The sequence below is a fragment of the Chionomys nivalis genome, chromosome 16 (genome assembly GCF_950005125.1).
Source record: "Chionomys nivalis chromosome 16, mChiNiv1.1, whole genome shotgun sequence".
NCBI classification, from domain to species: Eukaryota; Metazoa; Chordata; class Mammalia; order Rodentia; family Cricetidae; genus Chionomys; species Chionomys nivalis.
Window position 1 is genome coordinate 5,867,394 of NC_080101.1, and position 17,906 is coordinate 5,885,299.

General features: G+C 42.5%; 1 protein-coding gene and 1 non-coding gene across 3 annotated transcripts in view; one reads left to right on the plus strand and one right to left on the minus strand.

Annotated features, from left to right (window-relative positions):
- Virma (vir like m6A methyltransferase associated) overlaps window positions 1-17,906 on the minus strand; it is a 69,724-nt gene that overhangs the window by 8,629 nt on the left and 43,189 nt on the right. For both annotated transcript variants that reach the window (XR_009058412.1, XM_057790490.1), the window contains exons 16-23: window positions 15,678-15,895; window positions 13,199-13,331; window positions 9,352-9,504; window positions 8,723-8,883; window positions 7,272-7,368; window positions 4,417-4,583; window positions 3,503-3,834; window positions 653-796 (exon numbers count right to left, since the gene is read on the minus strand). Coding sequence is in view for 1 of the 2 variants with exons in the window: in XM_057790490.1 (XP_057646473.1) it covers window positions 653-796; window positions 3,503-3,834; window positions 4,417-4,583; window positions 7,272-7,368; window positions 8,723-8,883; window positions 9,352-9,504; window positions 13,199-13,331; window positions 15,678-15,895 (1,405 nt within the window). In the remaining variant the exon portion in view is untranslated. The remainder of the gene's footprint in view (window positions 1-652; window positions 797-3,502; window positions 3,835-4,416; window positions 4,584-7,271; window positions 7,369-8,722; window positions 8,884-9,351; window positions 9,505-13,198; window positions 13,332-15,677; window positions 15,896-17,906) is intronic.
- On the plus strand, window positions 16,360-16,485 carry LOC130888323 (U6atac minor spliceosomal RNA). The gene has a single exon (XR_009058454.1). It is a non-coding gene; the product is annotated as a U6atac minor spliceosomal RNA (small nuclear RNA).

The window sequence follows — 17,906 nt, forward strand, 5'->3', positions numbered from 1 at the left end:
GTGATTATTTTTGGTCTAAGGGGCTGGAAATGAACAAGAGGCCTCCCCCAACACACACACTTATACCCATATCTACATACACACACACCCTTATACAATACCCCCACCCCTATACGATACCACACACACCTATACATAATCTTTTTAAAAATGACTCGCTTTTAGAATGTTGTTTTAAAACCAAAGCTACTTCTGACAAGAATCCTAAACTTGAGGTAGTAATGTAGAAAAAGGTTCTATGCTTATAAAACTGCACACTAAACAGCACCTACTGCATGATGCTACTTTGCTATCAATACAGTATCTACCTTACGATGCTGCCTTTGCTATCAATACAGTATCTACCTTACGATGCTACTTTGCTATCAATACAGTATCTACCTTACGATGCTGCCTTTGCTATCAATACAGTACCTACCTTTGCTATTAATACTTTGCAGTTAAAAAGCACCATAACAAATGGTTTGTTTTTTAAATATAGTTTATCATCATGAGACATTACTTATACTAATGGTTAAGTTTCATTCCCAGATATAAATCTAACTCTAAAATAAGTCAACATACTAAAATAGTCTCTCCCAATACAAAAGTGAATGACCTTTGTAAGCTGAAAGAGAGATCTCAGCAAGAACAAGTAGGGAGGATCATGTACCTGCAGAACTAAGTGGCCGTAATGGTGGAAGAGGACCCCTGTTAAAATTGCTCTGGCCGCCGCGACTTTCATTATAATTTCCTCGAGGAGTATTCTGAGCACTCCAACTAGAGCCTCTGGTTCCTTCCCGACGACTGTAGTTCCCTAAACACAAGCAATGTAATCAAAAGGATTATTTCCCTTGCTTGGGGATTTTTGAGAAAGGTTCTTGCCATGTCACAGCCCAAACCAGCCTCAAACCTGCAGTCTTCCTGCCTTCCATCTCCCGAGTGTGGTGGGTACAGGTTGCTCAGCATCACACACTACCATCCAACTGAATTAATAAAATCTCACAGGCTTTTCCTTCCTTCTTCTCTCTCTTTCTCTCTCTCTCTCTCTCTCTCTCTCTCTCTCTCTCTCTCTCTCTCTCTCTCTCGCTCTCTTGGTTTTTCTAGGCAGGGTTTCTCTGTAACAGTTCTGACTATCCTGGAACTCACTTTGTAGACCAGGCTGGCCTCGAACTCAGAGATCTGCCTACCTCTATGGCATCCCAAGTGCTGAGATTAAAGGCTTGCGACACTACTGCCCAGCTCACAGGCTTTTCTTAATCTTCAAATGCTATGAAACAGAAGCTGAAAGTCTCTACACTGAAGAGCATGTCACAGTGGTGAAGAGCAGGTAAGCACAGCCCAGACTGTCAAATAGTAGTTCTGCCACTTATATTCTCTTCTGAAAAGCGGATGCCAGCAGAAATACACCATGGGTTGATACAGGGTGATGGGTGAAGTTCTGAAAACAGTTCCTGATGTCCTATGTTTGCTACTAATGCAAACATTTTCCTCTCATTCATACCCTCCTAACTCAGCAGATGTGAAAACATGCCATAGTTCACCAGTAAAGAATCTGGCTGGCTTGTGGTGGCACATGCCTGTCATCCCAACACTCATGAGGTAAAGAAGACACGTGCTTGACTACACAGTGAATGTGAAGCCAGTCTCCACACATACAATTCATGGAGGATACATGAGACCCTGCCTCAAAGTGAGAAAGAGAGAAGAGAGTGAAGTGAAGAGAAGGGAGAGTGAGAGAGCAAGAGAAAGGGAGCGGGGGGGGGGGGGGGGGGAGAGAGGTCTCTGAAGCCAGCGGAGTAGCATATGCTTGTTTCCAATACTTGTGAAGCAAGAGGATCACAAGTTTGGGATGAATCTTGCTAAATAGCAACACTTTATATAAAAACAAAACAGCCGGGCGGTGGTGGCGCACGCCTTTAATCCCAGCACTTGGGAGGCAGAGGCAGGCGGATCTCTGGGAGTTCAAGACCAGCCTGGTCTACAAGAGCTAGTTCCAGGACAGGCACCAAAACCACAAAGAAACCCTGTCTCGGGGGAAAAAAAAAAAAAAAAAAACCAGTAACAAAAAAAGGAGTAACAGCTCGAAGTATAATCAGTTTCTAAACTCAAGACAATTTAAAGTAAACCAACTACAACATTAAAAGAAAATAAGGGGCTGGAGAGACGGCTCAGCAGGTGAAAGCACTTCAGGTTCAATCATGAGGGCCAGACTTCAAATACCAGCACCCATGTTGGGCAGCTCATAAATACCTGTAACTCTAGTTCCGAGGGATCCAATGCCCGCCTAGTCTGGACGCATATACACATATGTGTGTGTACACATGCACACACACATACAGTGCACAGTCGGCACTGGGAAGAGGAAGGCAGCAGGACTATGAGTTCCAGGCTAGCCTGAACTACATAACACCTGTCTCAGAAGAAGAATGTAGAGAGCCAGGGAGACGGCTCAGAGGGGAAAAGGGCTGGCTACAAAGGCATGAGTAACTGACACACACGTAATATTGGGCAAGCATAGGAGGCCACTCGTAATGCCAGCACTAGAGAAGCAGTGATGCTGGCTAGCTGGTCCAGCTGACCCAGCAAGCCCCGGAGTCAAGTGAAAGATTCGGTGTCAGGATATAAGGTGGAGACCACTGGAGGAAGACAACTCATATCAACACCTAGCATCTACATACCCTTACCTTCCTCCACACACGTCCACACACATAGCACACAGCAGGGAACACAGAAAAGACAAGAATCTAGGTAAGAAAAGTAAGAAATGAACTATACAGAGAATCTTAAGAAAATGTTAAGAGGGATAACTGTAAAAATGATACAATTGTGTATTACTCAGGAAGAATATATGAAATATTCATTGTAAGGGCTAGATAGATAGCTCAGGGTTAAACGCACTGGCTGCTCTTCTAGAGGACAGGGTTCAATTCCCAGCACCCGCATGGTGGTTAGCAACCATGTAACTCCAGTTGGAGAGGATCCAATACCTTCTTTTGGTCTTGTTGGGCAACAGGCACATGTGTGATGTATAGAAACACGTGTAAGTAAGCAAAATACCCTGAAATAAAATATATTAAAATTGTTTTCAAGGGTACACTATGAGACACTGTCTCAAAAAAAAAAAAATCCAATGTAAAAAGGAAACTAGTAAAAAGAAAAGGAAAAAAAAGTCAGGTGTAGATGGTGCAACCTTTAATCCCAGCACTCAGGAGGCAGAGGCTGGCAGACCGCTTTGAGTTCAAGGTCAACTTGGTCGATAGAGCAAGTTCCAGGACAACTAGGGTTACTATCTCAAGGGGGTAAAAAAAAGAAAGGAAGGAAGAAACAAAGAAAAGGAAAAAAAAAAACTCAAAAACTAAAAGTACAACATATCATAGGGAAGTAAACAAGAGAGCTACTTGTGGTTTTATTTTATAGCCCATGCAACAGTACTCTGCACGCTGACAGAGGAGGAGTGTCCTCTGAAGGCTCCTATCTGGGTCACACGTTTACCACTCCATCACTGCAGACCAGGAGTTACCTTTCGAGGCAGGCGGTGTGAAGAACCTGTTCTGACTGTGAAAAGCGCCCCGTCCCCCGCGATTGCCTGAAAATCCACCGCGGGAAGAGATCTTCTGCGACACTTTGAGTGGCCGCTTCGGCTGGGGAAGTCCGTCCTGAGGGACCACTTCTTTACTTTCAGCTGCAACAAAGTCGTCCACGTGCATAGACGGCGGCCTACTTGTGTTCTGCTTTCTCTGACGGAAAATATCATGGGGTCGGATGCCCTGCCCAAATCCGCCCCGGCCCCGGCCTCGTGGTGGCGGCACAACATGAGCTCGCTTGGCAGGCTCGATGTATTCAGATTTTCCACTGTTAAGACAACATGGGAAAACTTCACATTTCTAGTGAAAATGTTATGATCCATCTTTACAATACTAAAAGTGGAATTTCATTGTTTGCTGCTTCCATTTACAGGAACTGTTACAGAAATATTACTTTCTGTAATAACTATCAGGAATGCTTGTTTGTTAATAAGACTATTTTTTTAACAATCCAGTCAGTCTGCTTCTTGCTCAAAGGAAAAACAGTACAATGAGGGCTCACGATAGCTCAGTGTGATCAGGAATTACAATGCCCTGGATTCAAACCTCAGCAACAGCAGCAACAAGAGAACATAATGCACCGGTCACCCTGACAAATTACTCACTTTAAAAGCTTGTATTACAATTATGCCAACTAAGGTGGTTCACACCTTTAATCCCAGCACTCAGGAAACAGAGGCAGGAGAATCTCTGTGAGTTGAAGGCCAGCCTGGGCTACAGAGTAAATTCCAGGTCAGAGCTACACAGAGAAACCCCACCTCAGGGGAAAAAGGGGAGGGGGGACACAGATATGTGTCTATCTGCACAAGAGCAGCAAGTACTCTGAACTCTTCTATGGAATAAACATTACCTTGAAGTTATGAACGTCTCATGTTTATGCTTCCCAAGTTTAAATCCCTTAGTAGTCTTGGTTCTTCCTGGAGATGATGGTTCTGACAAAAATGAACGCTCTAATTCCGAGTGCAAATCGAAATCACTACAGCACTTTTCAGAGAGCTCAATCAGGTCAACCTTCACCTGTAGTCAAAAACATAAAATTAAATAAATTAAATTTAAGCTTGTGTAGCTTCCACTACAGAAACTGCCATTACCAACCAATTCTATTTCACTCTCATGGTAAATTAGTTATAAATCTACTTCTCTGTTTTCAGAAAGTAGCATCATTGGTGTTAACAAAGAGAAAGCCCTAGGAATCCGACCAGTTATTTTGCAGCACTCCTCCTCAAAGCTGCAGGTCTGTAAATCTAGAAGACTGTTTGACCTTGAACTCAGGATCACTCTAAATAAATTAACACTAGAATACCTAACGAACATTTCCAATCACTATGGAAATAACACACTGGGCCACCTAATGCGCTACCCACACCTGTCAGGAAAGGGTTACGTGCTGCAGACTCCCAAAAGCCTGATGCATCTCATGATATTCAAACCTAGGCTTAATGTCAGAGAAACAAGAATTAAAGCTGCTTACAAGATGTAAAATTTCTCTAAACTGTAATCACAGTGATCGCTCCACTTTAGGTTAAAAATGGAAGGCTTAGCCAGGAGGTGGTGGCGCACGCCTTCAATCCCAACACTTAGGAGGCAGAGGCAGGCGGATCTCTGTGAGTTCAGAGCTAGTTACAAACAGCCAGTGCTGTTACACAGAGAAACGCTGTCTTGAAAAAACGGGGCAGGGGGAGTAGTTTAGCTGGCAGCGGTGGTGTACATCTTTAATCTCGGCGCTCAGAAGGCAGAGGCAGGTGGATCTCAAGGCCAGTTCCAGTATGTATGTACACACACACACACACACACACACAGACACTAGGTTTAGTATTGCTTTCTTTCTGCAGCTCAGTCTGTCCTGGAAAGGACTCTGTGGCCTTCAAGTCTGAACGATTCTCCAGATTCTGTCACCTTAGTGCTGGAGTTTCAGGTGTGAACCACCACTCCCAGATGAAAAAGAACAATTTCTCACACAAATATTTTAAATTATTTTAAAAAATATTAAAATATTTAATATTATTAAAATATTAAAAATTATTAAAGTATTTTAAAATTTTATCGCCTAATATAGAAACTCAGCCCTCAATTACATGTGAGGTTTGGTTTTCTTTTAAAGGCTATTTATTTACATTATGTTTATGAGTGTTTTGCCTGCCACGTGCCCACAGAGATCAGAAGGGGCATCAGATCCCCCAGAACTGAAGTTACAGGTAACTGTGAGGGACTATGTAGGTGAGAACTAGAGGGGTTCCTCCACAAGAGCAGCGAGCACTCTCAACTCTTGTGCATCCTCTCCAGCTCCCATATGTGAGTATCTAAATAAGAATTAGAACTCAATCATAGTAAAATTCAGTGCTTTTTGTGAAGAGACAGGTTTTTAACATGTGTAGCCCTGTGTGCTTGGAGCTCACTGTGCAGAGAGACTGGCCTTGAGCTCACAGATGCTCTGCCTCTGCCTTTCCTAAGACTGAGATCACAGGTGTAAGACACCATGCCTGACTAAAAGTCAGTGTTTCAGTCACACTACCTAAATTTTAATTTTCCAACAGTCACACAAAGCTAATGGCTACAATAACAAAGCCAGAAAAGTGAGGAACATTTCTACCCCTATACAGAGTTTACTGGACAGCACAGTTCTAATGAATTAATTAAAAAATTCAGACCAAAAATAAATTCTTTAATGTAATTTTAGCTATGTATTTTTTCCTTAAAGGAAAAGCAGCCATCAATACACTAAACGTTATCTTAAATCCAAATTATTTCATTCTTTCAGGCCCATTACTCATGATGAACACTAATATATTTTGGACAAGGAAATACCCAAGTAGATTTCTGGCTGGAGAGATGGCTCAGAGGTTAAGAGCACTGATTGCTCTTCCAGAGTTCCTGAGTTCAATTCCCAGCAACCACATGATGGCTCACAACCATTTATAATGAGATCTGATGCTCTCTTCTGGCCTGCAGGAATACATGGAGTCAGAACACTGTATACATAATAAATAAATCTTTAAAAAAATAACTCTCAGCTTTAAAAGAAAAAAAGAAAGAAAAAAATCAATATATAAGTTCAGTAAGCTATGGATAAAATTCTACAGAAATACCCCTTAGAAGATCAAGCAGTCGGTCTTTACAATCCTGAACCTTCAGCACTATGCTCACGAACATCAATTACACTGATACTATAATACACTGTACGAGTTCCCAGGGAAGAGGCCGCAGCATTCCATCCCTGAACCCAGTGAAGAACAAAGAGCGCTGTGTCAGCTACGTTACTCTGTGCCCAGCAGCATAGAGACCACGTGCTTCAGAGGGTGTGTGCAGAACAGAATGCCTTACCTCCTCAAAATCTCAAAATACAAATCACTACTAGACTGAAGCAAAACCAACAAAATAAAAGTAATGAGTTCTAGATTTCAGTAAGAATGTGACTGTCATAAAGATAACGCCTCCAATGGACATTAAGAGTATATCATATAGCCGGGCGGTGGTGGCGCACACCTTTAATCCCAGCACTTGGGAGGCAGAGGCAGGCGGATCTCTGTGAGTTCGAGACCAGCCTGGTCTACAGAGTTAGTTCCAGCTCCAAAACCACAGAGAAACCCTGTCTCGAAAAACCAAAAAAAAAAAGAGTATATCATATAAACTACTGGAATGCTAACAACACACAAAGCAACAAACAGAACATCTTCTTCCAAAACTTAGTAATCAAAACCTTCATACCAAATCTAGATCAGTATCGATTTCTTCAGCCTGAAATGGAGTAAACCACATAGATTTCAACTGATCATCCATGACATCAGCTAGCACATATGCAGTCCTAGAATATAAAAAAGGGATGTGAATAAAAGCAGAATCCCAAAACAAAATATTTTAGCTTTACCTAAGTAAAATCTACAGAAGACATAACTAAAATGATTACTCTCCAGATGACTAATAAGATTCGCCCTTAATCCATCCAACACCTATTCAAGAATAAAGTATCCTTAAAAAGCAAAGCTTCAAAATAATCCTACAGTTGGGGGGGGGGGCAATGAAATGATTCCCACATCGGTGCCTAGCCCAGTTGTCAGAGAGGCTTCCTCCAGTAGCTGGTAAGAGCAGGTAGAGATACAGTCAAACATTAGACACAGAGAGAGAGCCCAGGTGGAGGTCTCTATCCAGTCCCACCCCTGTGAAGTCAGGGAATCCCGCTGAAGAGGAGGAAGAGCAATTGTGGGAGCCAGATGAATCCAAGGGCACCATGAGGACATGGCCCAAGGAGTCAACTAAGCAGAACTCATAGGGGCTCACAGAGACTGAAGCAGAAATCACGGAGGAGGCTGCATGTGTCTGTGCTAGGACCTCTGCATGTACGCTATGGCTGCTAGCGTGGTATGGGTGGGGGGCCTCCTGACGGTGGGAATGAGGGTGACTCTTTGCCTGTTCTTGGAACCCTTTCCTCCTACTGGGTTGCCTCACCCAGTCTTGATGTGAGGGTTTGTGCCTGGTCTTATTTCATCTTCTTGTGCTGTGTTCAGCTGATATCCCTGAGAGGCCTGCTCTTTTTGGGGGAGATGGGAGGGATGAGTGTGGGGGACAGAAGAGGTTGCGGGAGGGGAACTGGGAGGAATGGAGGGAGGGGAAGCTTCAGTCAAGATGTACTGTATGGAGAATAATAAAACTAAATAAAAAGGCCCACTGTAATAGGCTTGGGGATTTCAGTAAACCAAATAGCTGGCTTTAATTTCCAAAAGTGCAGGCTGATAGCACGGTACCAGTTTTAATAGAAACTGCTAATTCTTATAATTTCTATACAGAGACTATGTCATATTGGATGCTCAATAAGGCTTCAGTGCTCCCAAAGTTAAGAGGCGGACACCTTCCTCTGAGTACAGTGGTTCGCAGCTTTCATCCCAGTAGTCAGAAGTTCTACACTCTCAGAGCTCGAGGTCAGTCAACCTTGTTCTGCCAGCCTGTTTTTACACAGTCTGTATGTCCAGCATAGTATGCATATTTTTTCTTGTTTAAAAAGCAAACAAACAACAAAAACTATAAAATATGCAAGAGGCTGTAGGTGCCTACAAACACTGGGATTTTTGCTATCTCACTCTTTACAAAAAGTTTGTTGCCCCAACCAAGATTCCTGCAGCCATTATTTAAATCATCTAAACCTCAAATCCCTACTGACTGACCTGTTGTTGAACAGATTCTGCAGAGATTCTGGAGCCGACAGTACGGGCTCTACATCCTGGTCACTGAGAGGCAAAGGGTCACCAGACGACTCCAACATCTGCTTCAGTCCAACTACATTGTCCAGCAAAGAATCCAGATTGTCATCATCTTTGGAATGCTCCTAGACACAGACAGAAGAATGAGAAGAAGCCAGCAAATAAAGCAAGAGCACTTGAGCCCTGCTCCGCTGAGAGTCCCACGTTCTACTGACTGAGCTAGCCGGGCAGTTCCCCGCGCCGCTGAGACCCTGCACATTTGGAACACCATCCAAAAGTCAGCAACTTAACATTAAGCATATTAAAGTAAAACAAACATCAAAACACTTGTCATTTTATTCCTAAACAATGGCAGCAGAGGCATCCTGCATTCAAAAACAAACAATCCAAACAACACTTCCTTTGTTTGCTCATGAGACTCATAACATGATGGAAAAGTATATTCCAGATTATTAATCCAAGGAGCTACCCTGGAGGGTATAAACACCCAGCTAAGGGTTATAATATTGAAAAAGGCACCACGGAAAGCTTGTACTAGTCACGCTGAGAAAGAATGCTGATTTATTACTATTTTTTTCTGGTTTTCTTTTTACCAAAACAAGCTTCTCTAGTTCAAGGAACAAACTCTCTGGACCCTCTTCTTTGCTCTGTAGCAGCTGTTTGAGCTCTGCAGCATTAATGCTCATCGTCCGGGGTGGGTGAGCGCCCTCCACCTCCATGAGACCACTATCGTCTCCACAACAGCCCTGTAAAGGTCACACACAAATTACATTGACAACAGGAAATCTACAAAGATGCTTCTAAATTTATTCATCTATTTCAGCCATCTGTTATACGCCCCTTCATGTTATAACTTTTACAGCTCAATAAATGGTTAGCTTTAAAAAGGACTTAGTTTACTGAAAGTGGAAATGTTTTGAGTAAGATTAGTAAAATAAATAGGTAAATACATTTAAATTACTGACACAGTTTTCTCAAAAATTATTTTATAGCCATCAGTATTGCTGTATTTATACTAGCACTTGATAAGACAGTTAACTGATGTATGTTCAAGAGCTAGGAAGACTCCTACAAGAACAGACAACTGAAGGAAATTGAATTATATCTCTCAAGACAATACAGGCAATAAAAACAGCAACTATCATATATAAGACCTATTGGACAGAAAAACAAGCATTTCCTACTTTAAAATCATACATATCACTATACATACAAAAAGATATACGTTAGATCTCTATGTACATGCCAAGCAGTAGCTGCTAGTCTGTCTAACGACCTTTATTTTAAATGACACAAAATGAATTATGCTCTACCAGGAGTAAAGTCCCAAAATAAAAGTGTCCCCACTAATCCTGATGCAGGATTTAATATTTTTTCGTGTGAGTTTTCCTAAGTTTATGTATACCACGTGCATGCAGGAACCCATGAGGACCAGAAGATGGTATCAGATTCCTTGAAATTGGAGTCACACGCAGTTGGGAGCTGCTTGAGGTGCATGCTGGGAGCCAGGTCCTCTGCAGAGTAGTATGCACTCTTAACCACTGAACCATCTCTCCAATCCTGAAGATTTAGTATTTTTAGTTTGTATAAAAATTCAAAGTTTTGTTTGGAGTTAATAACATTTGTCCTATAAATGTTCAAATATCAAAAGCTAAATGATTGTCGTTGTTACTTTTTTTTTTTGACAAGGTCTCCTGTAGCACAGGCTGGCCTCAAACTCATTATGTAGCCACTGATGCCCCTGCACTGGTCTTCCTGGGTCCATTTCCCAGTTGCTGGGCTTACAAGTAATGTGTCACCAAAATGGGCTGTGGAGTGAGAAAGTATTTTTAACAAAGCCTACCTGGTCTGAAAATGAGCCCGGAGGAGCACTAGCTCTTTTCAGAGAACACTAGAGCTAGGAAGGGACTTACTGTGCAGGAGGGCACTGGCTCCACAGCCCTACTGCTCTGCTGGGAAATGGAGAGCCGGCTACTCTGTGCATCATCAGGGAAAGGTTAGACAAGTGAGACGGGGTGACTGGAGGAGGTGAAGGCTCTACCTAGACCACCCTCTAAAGGCGCCCTTCATAAACGAAGAATTCCGGACACCAGCCCTTAAGAGCTCAACCTGCCCAGTCTACTTGCTGGTTTATTCGCAGTGGGGTCTGACCCAGGGCTCACACATACTCGGCAAGGGCTCTGCCATGTGTTATACTCTCAGTCACTACACAGTTTTTAAACAAAATACTACTCGTAAAATACAACCCACCTGCTTCTAGTTAAAAGTAGTCTTAGAAAATAGTGGGCACAGCCGGGCGGTGGTGGCGCACGCCTTTAATCCCAGCACTTGGGAGGCAGAGGCAGGCGGATCTCTGTGAGTTCGAGACCAGCCTGGTCTACAAGAGCTAGTTCCAGGACAGGCTCCAAAGCTACAGAGAAACCCTGTCTCGAAAAACCAAAAAAAAAAAGAAAATAGTGGGCACACCCCTTTAATCCCAACATTCAGGAGGCAGAGGCAGGCAGATATCTGAGTTCAAGGCTAACCTGGTCTGCAGAGTGAGTTCCAGGACAACCAGGGCTACACAGAAAAACCCTGTCTCAAAAAACAAAACAACAACCAAAAAAAAAAAAAAGCAAGAAAGAAAATGGAGGGTCAAATTCAGCCTAAATTTTTAGAAAACACAACTGTCAAGATCAACAAAACTAACAAACATTTAGCCAGACTTAGAAGAAAAAAGAAAGAAAGAGTAAGGGATGCAGAGAGCACTTTGTCTTGCACACGAGGCCCCAGGTTCAACGTCAAGTATCACTCCAAGAGGAAAGACTCCAATTATAAAACGAGGAACAAAAAGGCAGACAGCTTACCAGAAAATTTTGGGTTTATAAGAAAATACTAAAGACAATTATATGCCATCAGATACTGAAGAAAACACGGAGAAATACATTCTTAAAAGTATGAAAAAGCCTAGGCTTAAAAAAATCTGAATAGACTTAAATTAATTAGTACTTAATTGAATTAGCATTTTTAAGAAAAAAGGGGCTCATGTCAGCAGAACATTCTCTAAAACTGGAAGAACAGAGAAGATAAGCAAGGCCCCAGCACCAACAACACACTAATCTGTGAACTATTCCTACTTTACACAAAATAGTTTCCCCAAAAAGAAAAGCCCAGACTCCAAATAGCTTCATAAAATAGCTTCATTAGTGAAGTGTATCAAATAATTAAAGAATTAGTAATCTTTCACAAACTTCCATTCCTAAGAATGAAACCTGCTCAGCTTACTCAATGAACCCAAAAACATCACCAGAAAAGACAGCTACAAACCAAGACCCTTTATGAATACAAACATAAAATCCTCATTAAATAGAACACACTGGGTGGCTGGAGAGATGGCTCAGAGGAATAGAGCACTGGCTGCTCTTCCAGAGGTCCTGAGTTCAATTCCCAGCAACCACATGGTGGCTCACAACCATCTGTAATAAGATCTGGTGTCCTCTTCTGTACTGCAGGATACATAAAGAAAGAAACCTATATACATAATAAAAATCTTTTAAAAAAAATAGAACACACTGAATGAATCAAACTGGAATAATCCTAGGAAAACAACGCTGGTTCAACAATCAAAAAAGCCAACCCATTCAAAATAATATGGAGAAAACCCCTGTGCTCATTACAACAAAATCATAAGAAGCACTGGCAAAACTCAACAACTATTCACGATATGAACGTAGCCCTGGCTAGCCTGAAACTCACTCTGCAGACAGAGCAGGACAGTCCTGAACTAATGCCATTTCTCCTTCCTCTGCCTCTGAGTGCCAGGGTCAGACGCACGAACCACCAAGAACAGCAAGAACTTTGCAAACAAAACTGAAGGATCATGTCTAGACAAGGTCACCAAAGAGCCTTAGACAGATCACATGATAAGGGAAACACACTAGCTAGTGAACTCATATTTTTCTCATGGAATCTTTTATTTTGTAACCATGCAATAAAAGATCCTTTACATTTTTTCTAAACAGTAACCCTAAGTGTGTGCTGAATTTCTTAAACTAATATTGGAAAGTATGCAGTAACCCATAAGATGTGTTACACACACACACACCCTAGTCAGTATTTTTATGCAAAGCTAGATTATGGTGCAACAAAAACATGCAGGAACTCAAGAGTTTTTAACAATATATTAATATATATAATGAATTTCCTCAGCAGGAAACACTGCCAAACTATTTAACCCTAAGGCAGAGGCTTCTGGAATATTTACTACAGAAGACTCTGAATCAAATGTGAACAAATACGAGCAAACAACCGTTCTGTCTTTTGCACAGCCGTCACTTTACAGTGAGATGGAAAAGGCATTACTCTGCGTTCCAATACATTTTTCCAATTGAAATAATTATTTTAGCCTGTGGTATTTGTAGTGTTTACAGGCAGCAAACAGAAACACTAACACACTCTTACCATGGCATCAGAGCTGAGGATCTGTCTCATGAACTCCAGAAAGGAGGAGGCGAGCTCCCCTGTGTCCTTACTGAACGTGCTGACCACTCGCTTCAGCAAGCTGTGCAGAGCACTACTGTTCTTCCTTAGAGAGCTGAAATAAAGGCAAGAGCACAGACAGTCAGAGCCAGAAAGAGAATGAAGAGAACAGGTAGGCATGTGTGCACCTGGATGGCCAGATCTCAGAGGTGACAGACAAGAGAAAAGCCCTAGGCTGGTGATACTCCACCTCCCTAATGTTGTGACCCTCATTTCATAGTAACCTCCAACTAGAAAAATATTTTGTTGCCATTTCATAACTATAATTTTGCTACCATTATGAATTATAATGTAAATGTATGGTATGCAGGATATCTGATATGTGAGCCGTGTAAAAGGGTCACTCGATGACCAAAGGGGTCGCGACCCACAGGCTGAGAACCACTGTTCTAGGCCAAGTAGAGCTTCATGATGAGGCTGTCTTGAAAGGAAACAAGACAAAGCAAAAAAAAAAAAAAAGAGAGAGAGAGAGAGAGAGAGAATGTGTCAAAATGTTAAGTATATAAGAAATAACTAAGTTCAGAATACAATTTATTTCACCATAAACATGAAGACATACATGTCTCTGTTCACAATGTAACAACAAAAAATCAGCTCATTTTAATCTTTATTGATTTTTTTCTTTTAAAAGCTCTCACTATATAGGACAGACTAACCTCAAACTCACAATCCTCCTGCCTCAGTTTCCCAAATGCTATGATTACAGGTATGGATATAGTACATTTTCCAAAGCTATCATAGCCCACTTGCTAGCTCCCTATTTAAACTTCTACTCACGATGTGAGCGTTCCCCTAGCATCAGAGGGCTGGCATTATCTCAGAGACCATAGGGAACCCTAACTGAAGAGTTACAAACAACAAGGAAACAAGGGTCTAGAGCGGAGCTCAAAGAACTTCTGCTTAAGACCCAGTTGGCAACTGTTTCGGCTTTGCGTGCTGCACAGCTCAGATTTCCTGCTGCAGCTGCTGGCGCAGTGGCAAGTGCTGGGCAATGCAGACGATGCCTGTGCCACAGCAATGCCCTATGTGCTGTGCCCACAGAAAACTGGACTCCGCTCACAGTCCAGTTTGCCAAGCCCAACACACGGAGACTTGCATGACAAACCCCCTTGGTGTATATCTGAAGTCCTGATCATACTCTGCACTCACACCGTTCCCAGTTTCAACAGAATTTCAAGGCGAGCCACTCCAATACGCAGTTGTCTCTAAAACTCCAACACTGCCAGCCAGATGGAAATAAGCACATTGACAAGCAGGGCTCCAGCTACCAAATGGTCAGGTTGTGAGATGCCACTGACCATGGTAAAGCAATAAAGGGGAGAAGATCAGCCCCTCCTGTTCTGAAGAACTTTTTAAACACAGACAGATAAACAGGGACAAAATCACACCTAAAGAAAAAGATAATAATGGAAAAATAACAGGCTCAAAACTAGACCTTCACAATTACTAGTAACTACATAAAATCTTAAGCAAATGAGTTATACTTGTGCATGCTCTATCAAAAACTAGGGTCTGTTTTAAGTATTCGTTCATGGCTATACTCCTAGCATTCCAGGGGCTGAGGCAGGAGGATCACATGGCCCAGGTCACCCTGGGCTACAGAACAAGGCCCTATCTCAAACAACAACCCAAAACAACAAGAACAAAAAAATCTACAGCTAATATATCTACTAGAATGTCTTTTAGGAAAAGCACAGCAACATAATCTGGCAAAGCCAGGGCATGGTGTGCATGTCTCTCCTCCTCACCCCTCGCCCAGGAGGTTGAGGCCAACCTGAGCAACACTGGCTGCTCCATGTCAACAAACAGAACGACCCCACGGTAGGAAGTCGCGGTGAAACTAAGGGCTCTAATGCAGAGGGAATGGAAAGCAAACAGAAATCACTTTGGGAAACAGTGCAGCAGTGCTTGATGGGGTTAAACAGCTGCCTGTCACATGACCTAGGCACTCCACAGAGGTACCTAGCCAAAAGAAATACAGGTACCCACAGAAGCTAGGCTTATAAAGACTTATAACTGTCATTCATACATGCTAGAAAGTAGAATCAACTCAGACAGAAAAGATTTTAAATCCATTACTAATTATCCATGAAACTCTGCTATATATAAAACTTTTCCTACAAAAGACATCACACTTTCTTTTTTTTATTTATTTATTTTTTTTTTTTTTTTACTTTTTTGAGACAGTGTTTCTCTGTAGCTTTTGGTTCCTGTCCTGGAACTAGTTCTTCTAGACCAGGCTGGCCTCGAACTCACAGAGATCCACCTGCCTCTGCCTCCCGAGTGCTGGGATTAAAGGCGTGTGCCACCACCACCCGGCAAGACGTCACACTTTCAACCTTCCATAAGTACAAACTAACTAAACGACAGGGCACAGCACACTAAATCCTGCACAGCCTACCTTTTCAAGTGAAACAGTCCATAGTCATGCTCTGCAAGGAACATCATTGTGCGGACACAAGTCAGCAGGCAGTTGTAACTGCTTTCAGAATTAGCCAGAGTCGCCAGCAGACAGTCACAGATGGCCGTCATCAGCTCTTTACTCGGGAGGGAATTGGAGAGCTGTTCAAGCTCAGAGGCAGGACCTTCAGAAGGGCTTGGCAAAATGAGTGCAATGTCCTGGGGGCAGGGAGAAACATTTCATCACTCCTGACTGCTATTTCTAAACACACGCAATTCACACTTAGTAACAATCCCATTAAAATATTACTGCTGGGGGCTGGGGATGACTCAGCGGTCAAGAGCACTGGCTGCTCTTCAGGAGGACCAGGGTCCGATTATTAGTACCCCCAAGGTGGGTCACCACCATATGACACTCAGTCCCAGAGCCTCTGATGCCCTGCTCTGGGCCCTCCAGGGCGTGGGCACGCATGTAGGACACAGACATGCATGTAGACAAAACAACCATACAAATAAATAAAAATTCCGAACATTATTGTTATGGTCCCATCCCAAACAGATTCAAACAGATAAACAAATCCTCTTCTCTAAAAGTTAATGTGAGAACATATAAGAAAATAGACATAGTGTTTTCCTTTATACTACTTTCTACCATTAAAAAAAAACTTTTAAAATTTATCTTCCATTTACATGAGAGGAAGAGAGTTTAGCATTGACTCTGAAAAGGATAGAAGAGTCACTTGGGCCAAACAACATAAAGATATATAAGGCATTATCAGCTACTTTCTGGCATCTAACTAATTTTTTAATCTCAGACTCAGAAACACAAATACCATTGTTCTCTCTCATACATGGATCCCAGCTCCTCATTTTCATGTTACTTGTGTGGGGCTGAGTGTGGTATAGATCATGATTGTGTAAGGGGAAGAGGTTTTCAAGGACTGGGAGTATACTGCTACATGAGATATGACGACGGAACGCAGACTAAAGCAGGCAAAGGGCACAGGCAGGCAGGAGTGTGGACAGGAGAGGGACAGAGGAAGAGGACTGACTGAAATGCCATCTTCTCCTGCGAAAGTCAGTTTTTTTAGGGATGTGGCCTTTGACAGGCTGCCCGTGCCCTGGTAGATGGCCCGATACCCATGCATATGCTGGGGACAGTATGTGGATTCAGTGGGTCAGAAAAAACAAGCACATGAAATTGGGAGATCATACTGGTGAGAAGAGAGGAAGAACTGGGGTGTACTGGAGAGGACGGAGGGAATGAAGGTGAGGGGTGGGCTTGATCAAAACACATTATATGAGTGCGTGGAACTCTCAGGCATATTTATACTTTACGGTAAAAGAGAGACGATGGCCTTGGAAGGAAGTAAACGTGGCATAGTTTCAATTTTAAAATGGTTAAAAAGCTTTGATAGTAAAATACCTTAAATCAATCTATTATTCATGAATTTAGACTTCTTTTAGATTACAGAGGCTTCTAGAAATAAAATTTTTGGCTGAACTTTTAGTAAACTTATCAATAGTGGAATTTAAAGCTTCATAAAAAGGGATGGATAGAACAAACTTTAGGCACAATCTTCAATTAAATGTGTCCTTCTTTATACTTTTTATACTTTTAAAATTCAAGCAAGTCGAGTTAACCACACCTAAAGAAACATCCACTACTCATTATGGGAGTCAACTGGGCTTTCAGGGTCCTGCAAACACAATCTGCATCAGAAAGAAAAGCGGCATCAGGGTAGCTCTTAGTGAAGTCTGAGGGAAGGGAAGAAAGGGGCCCTAGCCTTAGTCAGCAGTCACAGCCCCACTACTACAGTCTACCACTTCTGAAAACAAGTCCCTACAGTCCGAGGTCTTCAATGTAACAAAACTGCACTTCAATCCTCCAGCACAGGCTTTCCCTAACTATACTCTGTCTGGAAAAAGAAAGCCATCTGCTGACTGGGGGCACGAGCATTCTGAACAGCAGGATCGCACTGACACATGGAAATGTTACAGAAAGAACTGACGGCAAGAGGAAAGCACAACTGCTCACGAGCAGCTGCACGCATCGGTCAGAATGCACAAACGGCAGTGACTCTTGCTGCTGCACAAGCATCAGTCAGCATGCACAAACAGCGATGACTCTTGCTGCTGCACAAGCATCGGTCAGAATGCACAAACGGCCAAGCATCGGTCAGCATGCACAAACAGCGGTGACTCTTGCTGCTGCACAAGTTGTCCACAA